This window comes from Peromyscus eremicus, chromosome 1 (assembly GCF_949786415.1).
Source record: "Peromyscus eremicus chromosome 1, PerEre_H2_v1, whole genome shotgun sequence".
Lineage (NCBI taxonomy): Eukaryota > Metazoa > Chordata > Mammalia > Rodentia > Cricetidae > Peromyscus > Peromyscus eremicus.
The window spans coordinates 172,729,885-172,754,372 of NC_081416.1; the positions used below are offsets into that span (position 1 = coordinate 172,729,885).

At 43.5% G+C, this 24,488-nt stretch overlaps 1 protein-coding gene across 1 annotated transcript; it reads right to left on the reverse strand.

Moving 5' to 3' along the window:
- Positions 1–1,907: 1,907 nt before the first annotated feature.
- Positions 1,908–11,782, reverse strand: LOC131902528 (pregnancy-specific glycoprotein 22-like). The gene is made up of 5 exons (XM_059253556.1): positions 11,710–11,782; positions 10,125–10,484; positions 6,734–7,093; positions 5,136–5,495; positions 1,908–2,191 (listed from the first exon to the last, which is right to left on the reverse strand). Exons 1-5 carry the CDS (start codon positions 11,771–11,773, stop codon positions 1,908–1,910), a joined length of 1,428 nt encoding a protein of 475 aa, XP_059109539.1. The 5' UTR covers positions 11,774–11,782.
- Between the last annotated feature and the right edge of the window lie 12,706 nt (positions 11,783–24,488).

Here is a 24,488-nt window from a genome sequence, read left to right on the forward strand (position 1 = left end):
AATGGGGGGTGGCTTGGGGGGAAAAGCTGAGGGGTGGGAAGAGGGAGGACAGGGGAATCTGTGGTTGGTATGTAAAATGAATAGAAAATCTCTTAATAAAAAATAATAATAAAATAAAAAATATTTAGGAACCAGTTATGTCCACAGAGAAACATGGACAGACCCTTCTGTCCCTCTTCCTTCCTTCACATGGATGACTGTTGTCTGTAGCTAGAGTTTTCCTGCCTTGCCCACAGTCAGGACAAATCTCTGTCACTCACCAGTCCCACAGCCACTCAGACCCAACCAAGTAAACATAGAGACTTATATTGCTTAAACTGTTTGACCTAATGGCTCAGGCTTCTAACTATCTAGTTCTTACATCTTAAATTAATCCATTTCTATTAATCTATACCTTGCCATGTGGTTCGTGGCTTACCTGTGTCTTCACATGCTGCTTGTCATGGCAGTGGCTAGCAGTGTCTCCCTCACCCAGCTTCCTGTTCCCTTAATTCTCCTCTCTGTTAGTCCCGCCTATACTTCCTGCCTGGCCACTCGCCAATCAGTATTTTATTTATTGACCAATCAGAGCAATTTGACATACAGACCATCCCACAGCACTTCCCCTTTTCTATTTTTTTTTTAAAGAGGAAGGTTTTAACTTTTACATATCTCCAAAGCCAGCTTGGTATATTTGGGAATTTGGGTGTAGCTTCTCTTACTACTTCCTGCTGGAGGGGGGCGCTGTATCTTATGGGGACACAAAGAAAATTTTAGGATTATGGAGTAGTCCGTGAGGGTGTATAGTCTGAGCCAGTTGCCTTGAAATGGTTCTGGATGTTGGATCATCTGGGCCATGGTGTCATTGTAGACCTTTCAGGGAGTCTTGGCTGGTCAAACCTGATGTATCTTAATCTGGAACAAATCCATAGCCTCTGGCTTTCTGTGGAAACAAAAGCAGAGCCTCCTTTCCAAAGCAACATATCCTTACATCCAAATTTTGAAGTCAAGGTACCTTTAAAATATACATTTTGGCATAACTCAACAGCTTTTGCAATCAAATGTTTTTCTTCAGTTACGAATATCAAAGAGAACATAATCCAGATACTACAGTTGTCTAGAGAGCGCTGATGTTAGGTGAAACTATTGGAGCATATGAGAGGATGGTAATCTCTATGCAAACAGTGCACCGTTTAACAGGTGATTTACAGAATATAGAAGTTTGGGCAGTTCCTGAAATAAATCCCACACATTCTGAGGATAGGCTATATATTTAATCCACAACTAAGCTCTTAACCCCTTCACTGTATTGATTACAATATTGATGTCCTTATTTTCTGTAACGGTAACGCCCGCGTTACTGTCATCCGTTCACCATGTCCGAGCGAGGGGCTGTGGATTAAAAATAGAGACAAGAGACAGCGGGTCATTCGCCACGGCTGTAAGCCGGGTGCCAGCCGAATGCCGTTTATTGAAAGAGGGAGGAAACCTTAAATACAGGCTTACAGCACAATGGCAGATCCCCGGAGGGCAGAAGTTTGCTACTGAATGTTCTACATTCTTGCATCTAAGCTGTTAACGCCCAATATGCAGGATACACAAACAAGGAACTTCCCTAAAGCATTCAGGAGGGTGGATACCGGCAGGGAATTAGAATAGGGAGGACATCTGGTCAAGGTCGGCAAGCAGGCAACGGCTTTACTCAATATGGGAGGAGACCAGGGCCCTACAATTTTCCTTTGGAGACTAAGTCTCACTATGAATGCTGGCACTTCTTTGTGCATACATTTATCCCAGGATTACAGGCTTGAGTCACCATATGGCTTTGCCTGAGTGGTAACTGAAAGTTTTTACCACATTACTTTTCTCCATTTTGTACCCCATTGATAAAGAAATGCCCTCACTCTGCTGTAGGATGAGAAGAGAGGTCACTCATTTGTCACAACCAGGCTGACAGGGAGACTGGTCTTCGAACTGACTGGATTGAAGGCCTCACACTTATACTCTCCAGCATCCTCGCTCCTGACAGGATCTATTCTGAGTCCACAATTCATGGGGGACAGGGTCATCCTCTCTGTGAGCTGCAGACTCTGGTTATTGAAGATCCAACGGATGGAGATTCCAGTATCAACTGAGAGGCAACTGAAGAGCACAGAGCTCTGTACTGGGACTGTGGTGTCAGAGACTCCCAGGAAGGGCTTTGTCACGGGCTCTGTAAAGAAACAGAGGAGTGGACACAATGACATTAGTCCTTCAGAGAGCTCAACAAGCCCCCCCATAGACCACACTTAATCAAGCCTCCATGGTTGATAAGTTAGAACTGTGACTATAATCATATCTTGTGCTTTGGCCTGTGTGATCCTAATTCAAGCACTGTTACCTGTGCCTCAGTTTCCCTATAATATGATACACAGTGCATGATCATTGACATGTCTATGAGTTAAGGTTAGGTGTGAGCAATTGCCTGACTTTGGGATCTGGGTGAGCTGCTCATATCAGCAGCATCTGCTACTCTTTGCCTATGGAAGAGAATTCCTTAGACTGGACCCATTAGGACAGGGAGCTGCCTGGAGAACTGTCCCTTCTGTGCCTTCTCCTGAGGACCTGACATTCCTCTGAAGTCTCCTAAGACCATCAGAATAGTTGGCTCATGTCCTGGTTCCTCTCCACTGAGACTCAGGAGAAGGAGATGGACAGGTGACCTATGAACTGCAGCTGTCACAGCAGTAGACAGCTGGCTCCACACTCTATTGGACTTGGACAGTCAGTAAAGCCTTCTTCCCTGTCAGCTCTGACAGGAAGTCAAATTCTAGACTTGAAGAGATGCTCTCTAGGGTCAACTAAAGTTGAATCTACAACAGAAGTCTGGAGCCAGAGATTATTCACTGATTCTATAGTAAGCTGGGCAGTAGTGAATGGGTATCTACAGACTAAAAGAGAGGGTAGAAGGGAAGAGAGACAAATTCACCAATATGGAGACATACAATGTCTTTGGTGCAAAGGTAGAACCCTGTATACTGAGAAGCTTAGGTGCATCATTCAGTGAGGTGGGTGCCAGTGTCTGCCCAACTCAGAGGAAATAAGAAAATGACCTCCATGACCTCCATGAACTGATTGACTCACATCCTCTGTGCAGAACTCTCTCCCCAGATGTCTCCATGTTCACTGTCCTCACATGCCTGCTCACACACAGAACATGTGTGTGATGGGAGTGCCTTCTCTCACTTCCTCTACAGACTCTGAGTCTTCACTTTCTGACATCTTTGATCTCTTCCCTCTCTGAATGCAGTCAACCCCTGACTTCACTTAGAGATGGGCCTCCTGGTCTGTCTTCCAGTCCACTAGAGATGGGGCTTTGTTAGGAAAAACTAGTTTGATCTTTCTAGAAGATCCAGTGCCTGGAAAGGCTTAGATATATGTGGGAGGAAGAAAGAATAAATGTCCCAGGGCCTTGAATATCCAGGTGTTTATGAAATTCTCCTATTTGGAGCTACTGAAAACTAGTTAACTCTCTAGCTTACATTGCTATGCATGTGTGGGGAGTGAGTGTGGATGGTCATGGGTGTGGGTATTTGTGCAGGTGTATGCCATCTTATGTATATGGATGGGTGCAGGTCACAACACCTACACTGAAGTCAAGGGACAACTTGATGGTCCTGCCTGTGTCTTCTCTGTGTGTGAGTTTCAGTCCTCCAGACCACACAGTGAGCAACAAGGCTGGTGATCGTGTCAGTGCCTTAGGACAACAACTCTTCCACGGCTGTCCTGTGCTGTGTTCTCCCAACATGTCCTCTGTAACACAGAATCCTAAATGAGCACCTAGTCTGCCCTGTGTTTTCAATGCTCTGAGAAGGTGATATTGGCTCCCCACAGGAAGGTGACATGGGTGTCTGTGAAGGCTGGAAAGGGACCAGCTGAGTGAGGCCTGGATAAGGGGACAGACCCATTCTCACTGGAGTCACCATTGAGGGTGCACTGTCATGAAGTCCAGGAGGGGTTGTGTAAGGAGACTCATGTGGGTGTGAAGCAGGAGGTGGCCTGAGTCCTGGAGTCTGTTGCTCCAGCATCCTAGGGAGAGTTTCAGAGGGACCCTCCATCTTCCTGTGATTGTCAAGCTGTGCATATGGTCTCTCTATGTCCTTCCTGGGATGCATCTGTACTATGTAGGTGTATTACCCATGGAGGGTGGGGTGCCAAAAGGATGTGGTGGTAAACACAGGATCCTCTGGTATGCTTAGTAACACAGGAAGCAGGCAGTAGGTCTGAGAATGCTGTCAGTGGCTCCAGGTGTGTAGAGACTCAGGTGGAAGCCAGGCTACAAGTTAAGTTCATTTCTCCCGGAAATACATGTCAGGGTGTTGTGTGAACTTCTACTGTTGTCTAGTGGTTTCTAAGGGACCTGTAGCTCATGTCTGGGTGCTGTCCAGTTCAGCAACTCTGCCACCATTTGCCTACAGGGGAGAAAGTCTCCGGTATGAACCCCAGAGGACAAGAAATTCCAAGGAAGACATGTGTTCTCTGTTCCTCTTCTGGTGACTCTGAGCTTCCTGTGAGGTCACATCAGGACAGTTAGTTAATGGCATAGGCTCCTGACCAGCTATTCTCTCACTGCTGAGTCTCTGGAGACGTGCAGGTAACCAGCCGAATTGTGACTTACATGGAAGTACACTGGCTGCTTCCACATACCAATAAAGCCTTGATCCCTGGCAGTTCTAACAGGAAGTCAAAATGGAGAAATGACAAAAAGCTTCCCAATGTCATCTAGAATCTAGCCAGCACAGAGATTTGCAGTCAGGGCTTCCTGGTGCTCACTGTGAGAATCCCATGGCTTCCTCATCTAGGACCAGCCTGATTCCCACAGTATCATTCCCAGGGATGTCTGTGTGGTAAGAGATCCAAGTGTCTGACCTTTAGCTGAATTTCTGGGACTGAGTTTACCCAGCACAGGACATCCTCTCTGCAGATAAAGACAGGTGAGAGGTTCCGATCTATTCCTGTTTATCTGCCCTATGCGTGTCCTGCAATAAGGGCCTAAAGAAAAGAGTGGGGACACAATGCAGTGGGGGAGAGAGCAGGAACAGCCCAGTTCGGACAGTTCAGTGTATGAAGTAGGATAAGACATACCCAGCAGCTGCAGGCCATAGAGAGTCACTTACTGTTCACATGGAATTGCACGTGTGTCGTTACACTTTCTGAAACTCTTTTTAAAACTTGAAGTGTGTAAGACCCTGAGTCTTTCTCAGTGACATCTTGGAGCAGCAGGGATCCATTGGTGTACACTGTCTCTCTTCCACTGTGTTCAAGCCCCTGGGTGATGGAATTCTTGGTTCTGCTGTATTCTGCGATTTTAAAGACAGGACTGCTATACACTCCTTTGTACCAGGAAAAGGCTTGCAGATCTTCCGGCAGATTATGAACTTGGAGAAGAACGCTTTCCCCTTCCACAGCATTCCGTGGCACTGGTTCTACGGTGAGTGGGGCAGAAGTGAGAGGGTTGCAGCAAGTACAAGAGGAAGCTGGAAGGCAAAAGAGAAAAAGGCATTCTATGGGATCATTATGCTTGGTGGAAAGAAGACGATCTCTGTTCTGAGTAGATGGATTCATCACTCAGCCTAGAGATGCAGTTGTGGGTGCATCTATCCCACTTTTGTGGGAGGTCAGCAACATGACTTCCATTCCCTCTACACCCTGAATATGTCATTTCTCTCGATGGAACTCTCCCCTCAGGTGTGTACAGGGCTGCCCCTCACTGCCCTCAGTCAGACATTGTGCACACTCATGCACACTGAGGTTTGAGATGATGTCTCCCCTGACCTTTTTCTCTATACACCCTGGATCTTCACTTTCTGACTTTTTCCCCGGTTTCCTTTGTGGCTTCAGTCATCCTCTGACTTCACCTTCTAGATGTCCTTGCTGCTCTGCCCTGAAGCCTCCAGGACTAGGACTGGATGAAGGCAGGAGCACTATGGTCTTCTTGGCAGGCTCAGGTATTGGAAAAGGCTCAGGACTAGGCTGGCTGGCTTTATGTTAACTTGACACAAGCTAGAGTCAATTAGATAGCGGGAGCCTCAAGTAAAAGTGCCAACAACAGACTGGCCTGTTGGAAAATCAGTAGGATTTCTTTTTTTGATTGTTGATTGATGCTAGAAGATCCAACCCAAAATGAGACCATTTCCATGCCTGGGTCCTAGATGCCATAAGACAACAGGCTTAAAAAGCCATGAGGAGCACACCAGTAAGCCGCACTCCTCCATTCTCTCTGCTTCCATTCCTGGCTTTTATTTAAGAAACTTTCATGTTCAGAGCTAATAAATGCCACAGTTTGACATGCACTGCCAAAAACCATCGTTCCCTGTCAACTCTGAGAGGAAGTAAGATACCATACCAGATAAATGCTCCCCAGGTTCACATGCAGTTGAGTAGTAGATGACAGGGACCAGGGCTTCCTAGTATTCACATCTCTATGAGGTTGTTATGGTTTCTTCACATGCATAGCTAGAACCCGAGGAGACTGAGCTGACTCTGACATCTGGGCTCAGTTACTTTCCATTAAGTTCTTCCTTAATACAAAGGAGAGCCAGACAATGAAGTCTGGCCTATGGTCATTTGTCTCCACCGTGTGTTTCCTGCACTAAGTGCTCAAACCCCTACATGGGGACGCAGTGCAGAGGGGAGGTTTTCACAGGCCAGGCATGACAGTCCTGTGTGTCTAAATCCCACTTGGCACAGAGAATGACCACAGAGAATCACTTACGGTCCACCTGGAGTTGCACATGTGCTGATTCTACTTTCACGCCTCTACTTAAAGTTCGTAGGGTGTAGAATCCCATGTCTTCACATGTGACATTCTGGAGCAGCAGGGATCCATTGCTGTTCACTGTCTCTCTACCGCTGTGTGCAGGGCCTGGCACACTTGAATTCTTCTCTGCTATGTGTCTGACGATTTCCAGTTTGTTGAAAAAAATCACACCTTTGTACCAGAAAAGGACTCGAAGATTCTCTGGGAGATTGTGAACAAGTAGAAGAACGCTTGACCCTTCTGCAACCCTGGGTGGAACTGATTCGATAGTGAGCTGGGCAGAGGTGTGAGGGCACCCATGAGTGAATAAGTTGTCTAGAAGGAAAGAGAAAGATCCAACAATATTAAAACCGTTGTATTTGGCCAAAAAGGGGCCCTGAGAAGGTGTGTCCATTGCTCAGCCTAGGTGCATGGCTGGTTGTCTCCCTGTCCTACTTGCTGGAGGTCAGCACGTGACCTCTGTATTCCCAGAATCCCTGACTTGTCATTCCCACCGTATGGCACTATTTCCTCAGGTGTCAACATTTCTCCAGCTCACTGCCATCAGATCCCTGCTCACATTTACAGTGGAGTGGTGTTGGCCTGATGTCTGCCTGACCAACCTCTTCCCTACAGACCCTGTGTCTTCACTCTCTGACCCTTCTTGCCACTGTTCTATTCCTCCTGTGGTTCCAGTCAATAGCTGACTTCACCTTCTAGCTTCTTTACCGGTCTGTCTGTCAGTCAATAAGCACTAGGGTTTTATGAGAACTGAGATTTGTCTTATCTTTTGAAAGTAGTACTGCCCATAAAATCTCAAATACCTGTGGAAAATGAATGAATGAATGAATGAATGAATGATGTCCCAGGACCCTGTATGCCTAGGGAATTATTTAAGAAATTCATGGGTTTGGGGGTACAGAGTTGAATTTTTCCATTCGCTTTGATTTTTTTTACATTCACTGTATTTGTGTGTGAGATTGTGTGCAAGAACTTGTCTCAGGGTGTGTGGGTACCTAGGTGGAGTTTAGAGGACAATTGTGTTCATTGCTTCTCAGGCTGAGAGGCAATGAGGCAAATGCCTATAAATACTGAGCTATGTCACAAATCAACACCAGCTTGTTTTTTTAATATAAGAAGTCATAGCTAAGAACATCAGTCTTCAGAATATTTTGGTCATGGTGAATAACTTTGGATAATCATTTCTTGCTCTTTGGGAACCATTTCTTGTTCATTGAGAGCTTCCAGCAACTGAGCCTCTGTCTGGACCTGTGTCTTCTCACCTACAGACCCCGAGACTCATCTCAGGTACTTTTCCTCCTTTACGAGACCCCAGAGAGTAGGTGAGTCCTCTCCTCTCACACACTGTCAACTCATGATCTCCTCCCCTGTGAGAAGGGGCTGCTGAGAGTCTGACGTGTTTCAGAGGGATACAGGGCGGTACCTCCATTGTCTCTATGGGCTTATCTGTCCTCCTCCTGAGTCACCTCTGCTCCAGCACAGCTCCCAACATCTCTGGTCTTTTCCCCTTCTAGCTGAGCCTCCTCTCAGGAAGAAGCACCTCCCAGCATCCCATAGGCTGTGAGGGAGTCTCTATTCAAAACCATGCTCTGCCCCTCCACTCTCAGTGCTGTCTCTGTCCACGTCTCTCTTAATGGTTCAGTCCTGCACACCACACAGTGATCAAAAGGGCTGATGAGCATCTCTGTACCCAGAGAGAACAGCAGCTCACCCTGGGGCTGTCTTCTGCTGTGTCCTGGCCCTGGGTCTATCAGAATCAAGAGAGAGCCTCTGGACTCCCTGTGTGACAAAGAAACCCAGCTGGGCACCCAGTTTGCCCTGTGTTCTCAGTGCTCTGGAAAGATGGAACTTGACCTAAGCAAGAAAGTGATGGAGATGTGTGTGAGACTTCAAACGACCAGCTGAGTGATACGTGGAGAAGAGGATAGATTCATTATCACAGCAGTCCTCAGTCAGGGTGCTGACCCAGGACAAAGACCCAGGAGTAGATGTGTCAGGAGCCTCACATTCTGGTTGTGTGGGAGGAATCCTGCAAAGAGCTCTGGGTTTCACCACCTCATGAAGGATTTTATGACGATGGTCCCACTTCCTTTGCTGACTGATGATGAACTGTGTGATGAATCTGCCTATGTGCTCCCTGGCCTCTTGGATGCCTTGGGCCTCTGTCTAGGTGAATCCCATGGGATAACCTACCTTTCCCAAAGGAAATGAATAAAGGGGAAACTGAACATGAACCCCTGGCAGGGTATTAGACACAAAAAGGAGCCAGTAGGTCTGAGAACGCTGTGACACTGACCTCCAGGTCTGTAGGACAGGAGTAAAAGTCAAGAAACAAGTTCCTAGTTAGGTAAATGTTTTCCCCGAGTGTTGATTGTGTGTCCTGATGCTCCCCCTGTTGATCACTGGGAGGAACTGCAGCTCACATCTAGGGAGCTGTCCATCTCAGCAGAGCCTGGAGACATTTCCCTGCAGGAGAGAATTTCCTGAGGTGGACCCCAGAGGACAAGAACTTGTCAAGAGTACCTGTGTCCTCAGTCCCTCTTCTTTGTGACACTGACCTTCCCTTGAAGTGTCATAAGCCCATCAGGACAGTTAATGGCGTAGGCACCTGTCAAGCTACACTGTCCCTGCTGAGTCTCTGGAGATGTTCAGGGGATCTAGCCTAACTGTGGCTTTCCAGACAGTGCACTAGCTGGTTCCAGAGAGCACAATACTTTGACTAGTAGAAAACACTGTTCCTGACCATAAGGAAGTCATAATACAACCTTTGAAAAATGTTTCTCGACCCAGGCAGTGGTGGCGCATGCCTTTAATCCCAGCACTCTGGATTCAGATCCAGGCGGATCTCTGTGAGTTCAAGGCCAGCCTGGTCTATAGAGCGAGATCCAGGACAGGCACCAAAACTACACGGAGAAAGCCTGTCTTGAAAATTTTAAAAAAAAGAAAAGAAAAGAAAGAAAATCGCTTACTGTACACACAGAAGTCCTTGCTTCCAATTGTCTGCAAGGACTCAGATCTACTGTAGTTATTCTCCACCTTGTGTGTCTTGCACTCAAACCCCAACATGGGGACACATGCAGAGGGAAGATAGGCACAGGCCAAGGCTGATGATTCCGAGTGTGTCCACTGGAATAGCCTCACCCAGCACCTAGAGTTCAATAAGAATCACTTACTGTGCAGGATGGTGGTGGGGCATACCTTTAATCCCAGAACTCAGGAGGCAGAGCCAGGCAGATCTCTGTGAGTTCAAGGCCAGCCTGGGCTACAGAATGAGTTCCAGGACAGGCTCCAAAGCTACACAGAGAAACCCTGTCTTGAAAAACAAAACAAAACAAAAATCACTTACTGTACACATGGAGGTACATGGTTGTTTTTGATACAGTTCGTCCATGTCTATTTACGGTCTCTAGGGTGTAGAATCCTGTGTCCTTACGGGTGATATTCTGAATCCACAGGGATCCGTTGCGGTACACTGTCTCTCTACCACTGTGTACAGGCCCCGGCACAACTAAATTGATGTTCAGTGCATAGAGTGCAATTCTGTGTTTCGTTTTTGTCAGCCTTTTGAACCAAGCAAAGACTAGAAGATTCTCTGGCAGATTGTGGACATGTAGAAGAACATTGTCTCCTTCGAACACATTGAGTGGCACTGATTCAATGGTGACTTTAGCAGTGGTGGCTAAATGACAGTAGATTAAAAGGGAGGCTAGAAGGAAAGAGAGAGAAACATCAATATTGAGCGGATGTGATCATGACTCAGCTTAGGTGTGTGAGTAGGGCTGTGAGCACACTCCTTGATGGAGGTGTACAACATGACCTCCATCCCGCTGAGTCTCTTTTTTTTTTTTTATTTATTTATTATGTATACAGCATGTATGACCAGAAGAGGGCACCAGACCTTATTACAGATGGTTGTGAGCCACCATGTGGTTGCTGGGAATTGAACTCAGGACCTCTGGAAGAGCAGTCAGTGCTCTTAACCTCTGAGCCATCTCTCCAGCCCCCGCTGAGTCTCTTATGGTGTCTTTTCCTCTCTATGAAATAATTTCCTCACTTGTCTGTCTGCCCCTCCCCACAAATGTCCCCATATCCCTCCTCACGTAAAGAGTATTTGGTGTGAGGAAGCTACTCTGACCTCCTCCTCTAGAGGGTCCTCATGTTCTGACTTTTTTCTCTGTTCTCTTTGTGTGTCAACTCCTGACATCAGCTTCTGGATACACTGACTTACAGTCTGATAGAACCATGGCTTTTGGGAACAGGGATTAGTGTGACCTTTAGGAGGATTCATTTCCTGAAAAAGATTCAGACACCATTAGAGAAAGGAGTGAAAGAAAGAACATAGGAAGGTAGGAAGTAAGGATGTCTCCGTGGTATTATCTACATAGGTCATGGTTTGGAGTGAATGGCATTAATTATATTCAAGTTTGATTTAATTTTTTAGATGTATTTATACTGTGTATATATTTCTGAAGGCACATGTCTCAGTGTGCATATGTGCAGATCCATGCCAGAGCCCCTATGTAGAGGGCAGAGAATTGCCTGCAGGAGTCTGTTCTCTCCATCTACCCTGTGGAAGGTGAGGACTGAATTCAGATTGACAAGGCCCCACACACTGAGCCATCCCCCTGGCCCACCCCTGTTGATTTCTATTTGGAGTCACCCTGCCATGACTGGGGACATCAGGCTTCAGAACATGGCAGCCAATGGGACTCACTTTGAATAGGGAGTGGTTGGAGCTTTTCTCTTCCCCTCATCACCTCCTGTCCACTGAGAGCTTCAGGACGCTGAGCCTCTGCCCCTCACTGTACCTTCTGCCCTATGACTGCAAACAGAAACCTCGAGTCTCCTCTCAGGTACCTGTCTCCTTTAGGAGACTCCAGCCTGCTTCTGAGTCCCCTCCACCCCAACATAAAGAAAATGGGTACTTTTACCTGTGAGCAGGAGCCCCTGCCAGGAGGTCCAGCCCTTGCAGGGAATCATAGAGGACACCTCCATCTCTCTTCTCACTGTGCCTCCTCCCTCTGAGGAGAAGAGCTTCAGTTCCAACACAGCTCCAGCCTCTGCTGTCCTTCCTCCCTCTGAGCTGAGTTGAGTGTCCTTCCAGGTAGGAGCACTTCCCAGAATCCAACGGGCTGTTGGTTGTTGGGTCTGTGCCCAAGACACTGCTCTGTCCCTTCCACTCCCAGTGCTATCCCACATCCCTCTCAACTTTTCTCTCTTTATGTTTCACCTCCAAGCAACACATTGAGCAACAAGGCTGATAAGCATCCCCGGGCCCTCAGAGAACAATCACTCATCTCAGGCCTGACATCTGCTCTGTCCTGGCCTTGGGTCTGTCCGCACGTAAGAAGGAGCCTTTATCCTGCCTATGTGTCTTTGTGACACAGAGACCCAGCTGAGCATCCGGTCTGCCCTATGTCCTCAGTGCTCTAGGAAGGTAACATTTATTCCATGAAGGAAGAGGACAGTCTTTGAGGACTGCAAAGTGACCAGCTGAGTGATGACTAGGAATGAAGATCAATCCTGTATCACTAATGCCACCAGTCAATTTCCTGATTCAGGAGAATGTCCCAGGAGCCATTGTGTGAGGAGTTTCATGTCCTCAGTGTTGGGGTAGAGGCGATCTGTGTGTTCTTGAAAAGTCTGTTAGCTCCCTCTTTCTATGGAGGGCTTCAATGTAACCTTCAGCATTATGTGTTGGCTGAGCTGTGTGTTTGGTAAGGCCATGTCCCCCCCGATCTCCCTGGGTCACCTTTGCCCTTTGCCTAGGTGATTCCCTGGTGGTAATCCTGTCTTCCCCTATGAGAGATACCAAGAGAGGGGACTTTAGGGTTCCCCATGTGTTCTCAGAAAAAAAGGAAGTAGCCAGTTGGTCTGAACAGAGTCTAGGGAGGAAGCTCTGGGTTAGTAGAGACAAGGATAGAAATCAGTTGGCTAGGCAAGGTCATGGCTCAGGAAAACAATTTTCTGATTTTTAAGGGTGTGTCCTGATATCACCCCATGGAGATCACTGGGAGAACTGCAATCTCCTGTCTAGGGCTACAGTAGGCATGGTCAACAAGTCAACAGTGAACTGCCCTGATACCCTCAGCACAGGTGGGATGTAGGGCCTGTCATCAGGCTCACTGTACTCTTCAGAACTCTTAATTCCTTCTAGTGTAGGTTGGATCTACACAAGGTTTCAGATTTTTCCTAGGAAGTCCATGATAAAAGTTGAAATAGTGTACATCCAGAGGATAGGCACCTTCAGAAGGAACCCTGTGCTCAGAAAATTTCAGAGGAAAGTCCTAGAACATTTCTCTTGAGAGTCAAAGGAAGTAGATTAACACAGGGGATCACATGCACTTTCTGGCCCATCATTGGTGTCTAAACCCTTCCTTTTCTTTGTCCACAGGTTGCTGAAGGGTCTGTTCTCTAGTACAAAGAACACTGATTCAAATTGACATGTCTTCTGCTCTTCCCAATATACTGTTGTATTCTTTTCTCCTGAGTATAGCAGCTTAGGAAAGAGTAAAGGGTCTATTTCCTTCTAGGGCTGTGTCTTAGTGTAGCACTGAAGGAAGTTAAGGCAGAAAACATGCTGCTTGCTGACTCATTCACAGGCTCACACTCTGGCTCATGTTTAGCTGGCTTTCTCATACATCCAAGGACCATCTGCATAGGGATGGTGCTGCCCAAAAAGACTTGGTCCCTTCTGAACCAATTAAGACAATCCATCAAGACATGTCCACATCCCAACCTGATAAAGATTGGCCATAGACATGAAGTTGTAGTTACTCAGTTGAGACTCTTTTTCCACCAATATGACTTTGGGCTGTGTCAAGGTGACAGTTAATGCTAACTAGTACACTGTTTCAAACTGTTAAGTCCTTCTCCTCCACAAGGATGCTACATAGGAAGTTCCCCATTATCTAAGTAACTGTCTCTCTCAGTTCCCGGCAGTCCTCATTTATGCTGATGTTCACAGAATCTCAAAACTGGACACTCAGAGCCAGGACACAGCTTAGGGTCATCTACCTCAGCTTTCATTTTTCCCACTTCCCGGATCCTCAGTCCAGAGATGCTCTAATATCCATCACAGACATTATAAAGAGTTAATGAAATAGCATCATCAAAACATAAGTTCCATCCTGACTCAGCACAGGCCTCCCAGGCACAGTCAACACCTGCCTCTTCTGGAATTGGAGCAGAAGCCAATCACCAGGTGAGAAGAGACAGGAGCTGGGAGCATTTGGGGTAAAGGAACATGAGCATGCGTCAAAGTTCTAGATGTTCTTTCTGGGTCATGGTGATCAGGAAAGCAAATGGTGGGGGCATGAAGGCATGAGTTAGTGATAGAAAGAAAAATATTTGACCTAAAGTACAGTCTCTTTCCTTGGGAGAAAGCCCCTGTCACATCCAAGACCAGTCCAAGAAAAACTAGACATGGCTCTAGGACCTAGGCCCTGGGATATAACCAGTCCCTGGAAACCCCAACTCATCTCTGCCCCAGTTGCCAGCCAGCAGGGAAGACTCCTGCCAACAGGCTCCCCCACCAAAACCCTCCATCCAACCTTGCAATCTACAAGACCCATGCCCTACCTCAATACCCAGCCGCCTGTGACCCTAGTGGCTTCCTCAGACACAGAATCCATCAGCTATAATTGGACCAATAGGTGAATGACTCATCTCTCACCTAGAGAGTCCTGCCTCTAGGACCTAGGCCCTGGGACACATACAGTCTCTGGGAACCCCCACACATCACTGCCCCAGTTGCTAGGGAGCAGGGAAGATTCCTATGGGCACTCACCCATCAAAGCCCCCCCATTGGACCCTGCAATCTACAAGACCCACACCCTACCCCAAACATAGCCATTCCACTGCTACCCCAGTGGCTTCCTGAGACACAGAACCTGCCAGCTCTCATTGGACCAAGAACCCAGAAAAGACCAAGAGCAGCTCCCTGTGATACAGAAACTGCCAGGTCCAATTATACCAAAAGCTAAGATGGGACTCAGAGTGGCCTTCTGAAACATAAACACAGCAAGCTCAGATTGGACCAATAGCAGCTCGCTCAGACACAGGTACCTTTTGCACCTATTGGAGGAAAAGATGGATAGATGCCAGTGCATAAATACATAGAACAACATAAAAAGCAATATGGCATCACAAGAACCTAGACCTTCTACAAAAGCAAGACCTGAACATCACAATGTTGAAGAAGCAGAAGAAAGTGAAGTTAAAAGTAACTTCATGAAGATGCTAGAGGCCTTTAAAGAAGAAATGAAATTTTCTCTTAAAGAAATTGAAGATAAGACAAACAAAAAATTGGAAGAAATCAATAAATTCCTTAAAGAAAGCCAAGAAAACCATGAAAAAGCAATTAAACATGTGAAGGAAACAGCTCAAGATCTGAAAAGTGAAATAGAAACAATGAAGAAGACACAAACTGAGGAAATGCTGAAAATAGAAAATCTGAATAAATGAACGAGAACTACAGGTGCAAGTATAATTGACAGAATACAAGAGATGGAAGAAAGAGAGAATCTCCATTATAGAAGATACAATAGAGAATATAGATTCAACAGTCAAAGAAAACACCAAAGCCAAAAAAGTCATAAAACAAAATGTCCAGGAAATCTGGGACACCATGAAAAGGCCAAAACTAAAAATAATAGGGATAGAAGGAGAATACCAACTCAAAGGCACAGAAAATATATTCAACAAAATCATGGAGGAAAACTATCCCAACTTAGAGAAGGAAATGCCTATGAAGATACAAGAAGCTCACAGAATACCAAATAGACCAGACCCCCCCCAAAAAAAGTCCCCTTACCACATAATAATTAAACCACTAAAAATACAGAATAAAGAAAGAATATAAAGAGCAGCAAAGGAAAAAGGCCAAGTGACTTATAAAGGCAGACCCGTCAGAATAACACCTGATTTCTCAATGGAGACTTTGAAAGCCAGAAGGATCTGGACAGATGTAATGCATACACTAAGAGACCATGGATGCCAGCCTAGACTAATATACCCAGCAAAACTTTAAGTCACTATAGATGGAGTGAACAAGACATTCCAAGACAAAGCCAGATTTAAACAATACCTATCCAGCCCTACAGAAAGCACTAGAAGGAAAATTCCAACCTAAGGAAGTCAGATACACCCACTAAAACACAGGCAATAGATAACCCCACAGAAGTAAATACCGAAGAAGAGAAATACACACACACACACACACACTACCACCAAAAAATAACAGGAATTAACAATCACTGGTCATTAATATCCCTTAATATCAATGGACTTAATTCACCTACAAAAAGACGCAAGCTATCAGAATGGATATAAAAGCAGGATCCATCTTTCTGCTGCATACCAGAAACACACCTCAAATTCAAAGATAGACACTACCTCAAAGTAAAAGGCTGAAAAAACTCTTTCCAATCAAATGGACTTAGGAAGCAACTGGTGTAGCTATCCTAATATCTAGCAAAATAGATTTCAAACTAAAATCAATCAAAAGAGATCAAGAAGGACATTACATACTTATGACAGGAAAAATCAACCAAGATGAAGTTTCAATTCTGAACATTTATGCCCCAAATACAAGGGTTCCCACATATGTAAAAGAAACATTACTAAAGCTTAAATCACACATCAAACCCCACATATTAATAGCGGGAGACTTCAACATCCCACTCTCAACACTGGACAGATCTGACAGATCAAAATTTAACAGAGAAATAAGGGACCTAACTGATGTTATGACTTAAATGGACTTAATATCTACAGAACATTCTACCCTAACAAAAAATAATATACCTTCTTCTCAGCACCCCATGGAACCTTCTCTAAAATCGACCACATACTTGGTCACAAAGCAAATCTCAACAGATACAAGACAATTGGAATAACCTCCTGTGCTTTTATCAGACCACCATGCTTTAAAGGTAGATTTCAACAACAACAAAAACTACAGAAAACTTAAAATCTCATGGAAACTGAATAATGCTCAACTGAATCACCATGGGTTAAGGAAGAAATAAAGAAAGAAATTAAAGACTTCCTAGAGATCAACAAAAATGAAGACACCACATACTCAAACTTATGGGACACTATGAAGCAGTGCTGAGAGGGAAATTCATAGCACTAAATGCCCACATAAAGAAGTTGGAGAAATCTCACATTAGTGACTTAACAGCACACCTGAAAGCTCTAGAACAAGAAGAAGCAAAGTCTCCCAGGAAGAATAGACACCAGGAAATTATCAAAGTGAGAGCTGAAATCAATAAAATAGAAACAAAGAGAACAATACAAAAAGTTAATGAAACAAAGAGTTGGTTCTTTGAGAAAATCAACAAGATAGACAAACCCTTACCCAAACCAACCAAAAGACACAGAAAGAGAGCATCCAAATTAACAAAATCAGAAATGAAAAGGGGGACATAACAACAGACAATGAGGAAATCCAGAAAATCATCAGATCATACTTCAAAAACCTGTACTCCACAAAATTGGAATATCTAAAAGAAATGGGCAATTTTCTGGATAGGTATCACATTCCTAAGCTAAGTCAAGACCAGATAAACAATTTAAATAGACCAATAACCCCCAAAGAAATAGAAACAATCATTAAAAGTCTCCCAACCAAAAAAAGCCCAGGACCAGATGATTTCAACACAGAATTCTACCAGATTTTCAAAGAAGAGTTACTACCAATACTCTTCAAAATGTTCCACACAATAGAAACAGAAGGAACGTTACCAAACTCCTTTTATGAGGCTACAGTTACCCTGTTTCCCAAGCCACACAAAGATGGAACAAAGAAAGAGAATTACAGACGAATCTCCCTCATGAACATTGGTGCAAAAATATTCAAAAAAATATTGGCAAACTGACTCCAAGAACACATCAAAAACATTATCCACCATGATCAAGTAGGCTTCATCCCAGAGATGCAAGGATAGTTCAACATACAAAAGTCTGTCAATGTAATACAACCATATAACAAAACTGAAAGAAAAAAAACCACATGATCATTTCATTAGATGCTGAAAAGACCTTTGACAAAATCCAACACCCCTTCATGATAAAGGTCCTAGAGAGATCAGGAATACAAGGAACACACCTAAACATAACAAATGTAATTTACAGCAAGCCAACAGCCAACATTAAAATAAATGGAGAGAAATTCAAAGCAATTCCACTAAAATCAGGAACAAGACAAGGCTATCAACTCTCCCTATATTTATTCAATATAGTACTTGAATTTCTTTCTAGCTAGAGCAATAAGACAGCAAAAGGAGATCAAGAGGAACAAATTGGAAAGGAAGAATTCAAACCTTCATTATTTGCAGATGATATGATCGTATACATAAGTTATCTAAAAAATTCTACCAGGGAACTCCTACAGCTGATAAACATCTCAGTAACGTGACAGGATAAACATTAACTCAAAAAAATCAGTAGCCCTCCTATATACAAATGATAAACAGGCTGAGAAAGAAATCAGAGAAATATCACCCTTTACAATAGCCACAAATAATATAAAATACTTGGGGTAACTCTAACTAAGCAAGTGAAAGACCTGTATGATGAGAACTTTAAGTTTCTGAAGAAAGAAATTGAAGAAGATGTCAGAAAATGGAAAGATACCCCATGCTCATGGATAGGAAGAATTAACATAGTAAAAAACGGCAATCTTACCAAAAGCAATATACAGATTCAATGCAATCCCCATCAAAATACCAACACAATTCTTCACAGACCTGGAAAAAAACAATACTCAACTTCCTATGTAAAAACAAAAAACCCAGGATAGCTAAAAGAATCCTGTACAACAAAACCAGCTCTGGAGGCATCACCATCCCTGACATCAAGCTCTACTATAGAGCTATAGCAATAAAACATAAAAACTGACATGTGGACCAATGGAATCGAATTGAAGACCGTGACATTAACCCACACACCTATAAACACGTGATTTTTGACAAAGAAGCCAAAAGTGTACAATGGAAAAAAGAAAGCATCTTTAACAAATGGTGCTGACAAAACTGGACGTCAACATGTAGAAGACTGCAAATAGATCCATATCTGTTACCATGCACAAAACTCAAGTCCAAGGGGATCAAAGACCTTAACATAAATCCAGTTACTCTGAACCTGATAGAAGAGAAAGTAGGAAGTAGTCTTGAATGCATTGGCACTGGAGATCACTTTCTAAATATAACACCACTAGCACAGACACTGAGAGAAACAATTAATAAATGGGACCTCCTGAAACTGAGAAGCTTCTGTAAGGCAAAGGACATGGTAAATAAGACAAAACAACAGCCTACAGAATGGGAAAAGATTTTCGCCAACCCAACATCTGACAGAGGGCTGATCTCCAAAATATTTAAAGGACTGAAGAAACTAGACATCAAAATAACAAACAATCCAATTTAAAAATGGTCTATAGAGCTAAACAGGAAGAATTTCAGCATCCTTAATTATCAAGGAGATGCTAATCAAAACAACTCTGAGATACCATCTTACACCTGTCAGAATGGCTAATATCAAAAGCACTGCAGACAGCTTATGTTGGAGAGGATGTGGAGCAAGAGGAACACTCCTACACTGTTGGTGGGAGTGCAAACTGGTATAGTCACTCTGGAAATCAGTATGGCAGTTTCTCAGATAATTGCAAATCAATCTACCTCAAGACCCAGCTATACCACTATTGGGCATATACCCAAGGAATACTCAGTCATACCACAAGGACTATGAACTCAACAATGTTCATAGCAGCATTATTTGTAATAGCCAGAACCTGGAAACAACCTAGATGTCCCTCAACTGAAGAATGGATTAAAAAAATGTGGTATATATACACAATGGAGTACTTCTCAGCAGAGAAAATCATCATGAAATTTGCAGGCAAATGGATGGAACTAGAAAATATCATCCTGAGTGAGGTAACCCAGACTCAGAAGGACAAACATGGTATGTACCCACTCATAAGTGGATACTAGATATAAAGCAAAGAATAATCAAGCAACAACCCACAACTCCAGAGAAGGTAACTAACAGGGAAGACCCAAAGAGGGATGCATGGACTGCACTGGGAAGGAGAAATAGATGAGATCTCCATGAGTAAACTGGGGATGAAGGGTGGGTAATGGAGGGTAGGGGATAGGGGATGAGAACATAAGGGAATGGGATGGTTGAGCTGGAACAGGGAGGGATGGGGAATGCAATGAAAGAGATACCATGATAGAGGGAGATATCATGGGGATAGAGAGAAACCCAGTGTTAGGGAAGTTGCCAGGAATCCCCAAGGATGACCCCAGCCTAGGCTACTAGCAATAGTGGAGAGGGTGCCTGAACTGAACTGGCTTGCTCCAGTGATCAGATTGGTGAATACCCTAACTGTCATCACAGAACTTTTCACCAATGACTGATGGAGGCAGATGCAGAGATCCACAACCAAATACCAGGCAGAGCTCCAGGAGTCTAGTAAGAGAGAAAAAGGAGGGATTCTATGAGCAAGTGCATCAGGATCATGATGGGGAAACATGCAGGGATGACCAAGCAAACTAGTGGGAACTCATGAAAGTTGAGTCACTGGCTATGAAGCCTGCATGGGACTGGACTAGGCCTTCTGCATGGAAAGACAATTGTGTAGCTTGATCTGCGTGGGGGGGCCCTCTGGTGGTAGAATCAGAATCTATCCCTGGTTCATGAACAGGCTTTTTGGAGCCCACTACCTATGATGGGACACCTCTTGCAGCCTTGAGGCAGGGAGAAGGGTTTAGACTTGCCTCTACTGGATGTGCCTCCCCATGGGAGGCCTTGCTTTCTTCTGGGAGGGAGTGGGCAGGGAGTTAAAAGGGGGAGACTGGGAGAGTGGGAGGAGGGAAGACGGAGTGTTTGATTGGTGTGTAAAATGAATGAAAAAAATTTCTTAACTAAAAAAAAGAAAATCTGCACAACAGTTTTTAAAGTCAGATATCATTCCCTAAAAGTTTCCCCAAATTTACTGAAAAGTCTCAAGATTTCAATCACCTTCTCCACTGCTCATCCACTTTCTTGCATTTCGAAGTAAAAAATATGGATGTGTCTTCATCTGTCTCTGTAGCTGTTCTTTTATAGTGAGTAATTAAAATCTCTCACTTTCATTTTGCACACAGTTATAATGCGTGAGAAGAGACCTACCTACCCATCACTCACGGCACTATTACTCACGTGATTAAATTTGTAAAGATGCAGTAATGTCCTAATGAGTTCAGATGTTTTCCATGATATTCCTCTAAGTAAAGCAGTTGATTTGCTCTCTTTTCTACAGAAACAATTAGGGATGAGAATGCTCAAATCTGTGAGCCAATAAAACACACTCTCTAGAACCTTCACTTCAGCATATGGGAGGTTGTAAATGTCAATTCCCAGGGAGGTGCTTAGTAAAAAATGGGAGTTCCTGTTGATTTCCTCAATGGCAAATAACATGGCAAAGATAAGCTGGTAGTTTTCCTCCATCAGCCTGCATGGAAGTGTTATTGCGTTCAGGTGGGAACTCAAAACAATCAGATGTACAAATTTAAATGCAGTGGCTTCTCCAGTTTGAAAGCTTGTGTTTTGTTAGAAGCTTTCACATACTTTCACATCTGCTAATGAATGCTTTTCATTACAATTGTGTGATATGATGTTCTCCAACACTATGAAAAGCAGTTGTTTCCCTGTTAAGCTACCAGGTTCCTTAGGCAGTTTAGTATTTATGAACTCCCTCATTGAATTCAATCTATCTGTGGCAATAGTTGGCTTTTTTATAATTGTATATTTATCATAGATTGCATGTGTATATGCTGTGTATTAGTGTTTCTGTCTCTGATGTGTTTGTATACATATCTCTCTCGTGGGGAAAATTTTCAATGCTTGTGATGCTTGTGCATGAAATGCAGATGATAACTTCTCTGACTGTATTTGTTGTTCAGCCCACTTTAGATTATGTGTCTTAGTTTTCGCCACTACACATGCCAGAGAAACTTCTGAGAATTTTCTTATCTCATCTTCCCATCTCCCTGGAAGAGTACTTCGAATGTACTGTGCACTACCATGCCCACTATAATGTGGATTCTCTGGATCTCAACTCATGTTGCTCACTTGTTTTATAACTACTTTATATGTTCTGGCATCCCCTTATCTTTACAATAATGACTTGTAGTGAAGAAGATAACATACTTTGGAAGGTTAAAAGTACACATACAAGGAGGAAAACAAACTTTCAACATGTAATGTTCATAAACCAAGGTTTAATTATTGTTAATTTTTCAAATTTTTCTGTAATTGGGAACCCAAAATGCTTATTTCTATCAAGACAGTTTTAGTTGCTTCATAAAATAAAATATTTGCTACAAGTCACAGGAAAATATAACGGAATCCAGCTACTATGACAAAAGCTACTACCTGGAAGGTCAAGGACTTTTCCAGAGGTCAAGTCATGTATGCTCTATACACTTTCAAGAACTCCTAACAGTGTATTTATCTGAAATACTTCTCAAGTATCCTAGGCCGTAATGACAGTCTCCTGAATTAAGATAAATACCCTTCTGGAGACACAACTGTTGCTACCTGCATAGCTTTATTTCTTGTGCAAATGAAGCTCAGACTCTTCTTCCTCTCACAGGCCAAGCGGCATTTCAGAGCAATTGACTCAGAACCAAAGGATTTTTTGCATATCAGGTGCAGTGAAGTATTGAGGCTGTACTCCTATCTCTGAGCAGGGTTGTCCCACCCAAACAGGAAGCAGCAAGGCAGAGTTTTTGCAAATTGTAGGTGAATTGAGTCTGGTTAGGAGGGTAAGAGAAGAAGGAACATAATGGACAGAGGATCAGAGGACAAAGATGAGGTGGGGAGCAAAAGAGCTTAGCTAGAACTAGGACAAGGAGAGGACAGGAAGAAAAGGGACAAAGAGGAGCTGAATCTGAGAACAGAACAGAAGCCATGTAGAGAGAGAACTGACTCAGAAAAATAAAGCAAATGACTAAGTGTTTCATGTACATATTCATTTAATATCGTCAAAGATTAGATTATTAGCTGGTTGTAGATTCTTCCCAGACCCTGGGAGAGGGCTATCGAGGGGCAAGACCCCCCATAGACCTCAATAAATATTATTATTTTTTGTATTGGAAACATCCAATTGGCAAAGAGATTAATTCATTTTATTTGTGAAAAGAAAACAGACATTACATTTCTCAGTACAAAATGGCACATCAGAATCCTTCTATTTAGTTCCTAAGCCCTTTAAAAGTAGGGTGGAGCTTTTTAAGCCTGAACCATTCCCAACTTCATCCTAAATATTTTTCCTTATACCCACATTTAAGTGTGGCTCTCACCACTAACAAAAGAAAATACTCAGTGCAACAGAAGCTAACTAAAGAATAGCAGAAGTTGTCAAAGTAGAATGAGCAATCTTCAGGGGTGCCCAGGAGAACTGATAAGTCTACCACAAATTTCTTGCAAATATGCTTAGGGAACATGGTGGAATATGGGCAGAAAGTTTCTGAGGGTCAAATGACCTGGAAATATTTGACATTATTTGTCTTAGAAATAACAGAGAAGGTACACACACGATACCCCAACAATATGAGTGCTTATAAAAAAACTTAACTATGACAACTGTAGACATGCTTTCTCAGGGGATGTATTCTCATGAAGAGCCACCCGTAGACATAGGACCATAGGCAACTAATTACTGCAGAAAACAGGATGAAATAATAACTTTTATGGATGAAAACTTAATCAGTTATCCAACCACAAGTACTCAGCCCCCAAACCATATACATACAAGCAACATTAAATGGATGCAATAGGTAGTGATTACATAGTTGTACATATGTATGTAACAGTAATAACCATAGAAAAAGATCTCACACATTTGACTGGGATTAATGGGGGTGTGTGAGAAGGTATAAAAGGTTACAACAATTGCTGAGGAATACAAGGAGTCAAGTGATAAAGTTTCATGATGACTATAATTAAATATTATGAAGAAAGACACAAATTATAAGGAAATTTTAGATTATGTAGGAAATTATTCCAGAATCATATTATGTCTTAAATAACATAATTACCCTATCCCTGATCGGAGGGAAGCACATGTACACTGAAGGATAAGCTTAGCAGAGATGATAATAACATGCTGTTGGTCCATATCCAGCATCACTCTCTCCCCAACGCATGCATATTTTTTCAGTGACAAGTAAACTGAATTAGGAGAAACAACTCATCTTCATATTAAAAATTGAACATAGACTCACAGCTATGTTACTTCTGTGGAAAGAGATAACACACTTGTTTTGAGTCCATCCTAACAATGAACTGCTCTATCCTGGCACTTCCTTCCATCTTCTCACTGTTTCTGACAGTGTATGTATGCTGTAGAATATGCATGTCTAAAGAATCTGGCTCAGGAGTAGTCACATAAAAACAATGTTGAACAATGGAAAAAAATCATTGAAATGATTCTAATGATAATCTGTTATATTTGTAGACTGGAGTCTAGCACAATCATCATCAGAGAGGCTTCATCCAGCAACTGATGGGAGCAGATGTAGAGACCCACAGCCAAACATTAGGCTGAGCTCAGGAAATTCCTCAGAAGAGGGGGAGGAAGGATTGTAGGAGCCAGAGGGGTTAAGGATACCAGAAGAACACAGCCCACAGAATCAACTAGCCAGGGCTCATAGGA

Excerpts from the sequence above, each read along its gene's own strand:
- LOC131902528 (XM_059253556.1), bottom strand. The coding sequence starts at position 11,773 with ATGGAGGTGTCCTCTATGATTCCCTGCAAGGGCTGGACCTCCTGGCAG. Across the intron at positions 7,094-10,124 it reads CATGTACCTCCATGTGTACA|ACAACTTATTCACTCATGGG; the intron begins GTAAGTGATTTT and ends CTTTCCTTCTAG. Across the intron at positions 2,192-5,135 it reads CGTGCAATTCCATGTGAACA|AGCCCGTGACAAAGCCCTTC; the intron begins GTAAGTGACTCT and ends GTTTCTTTACAG.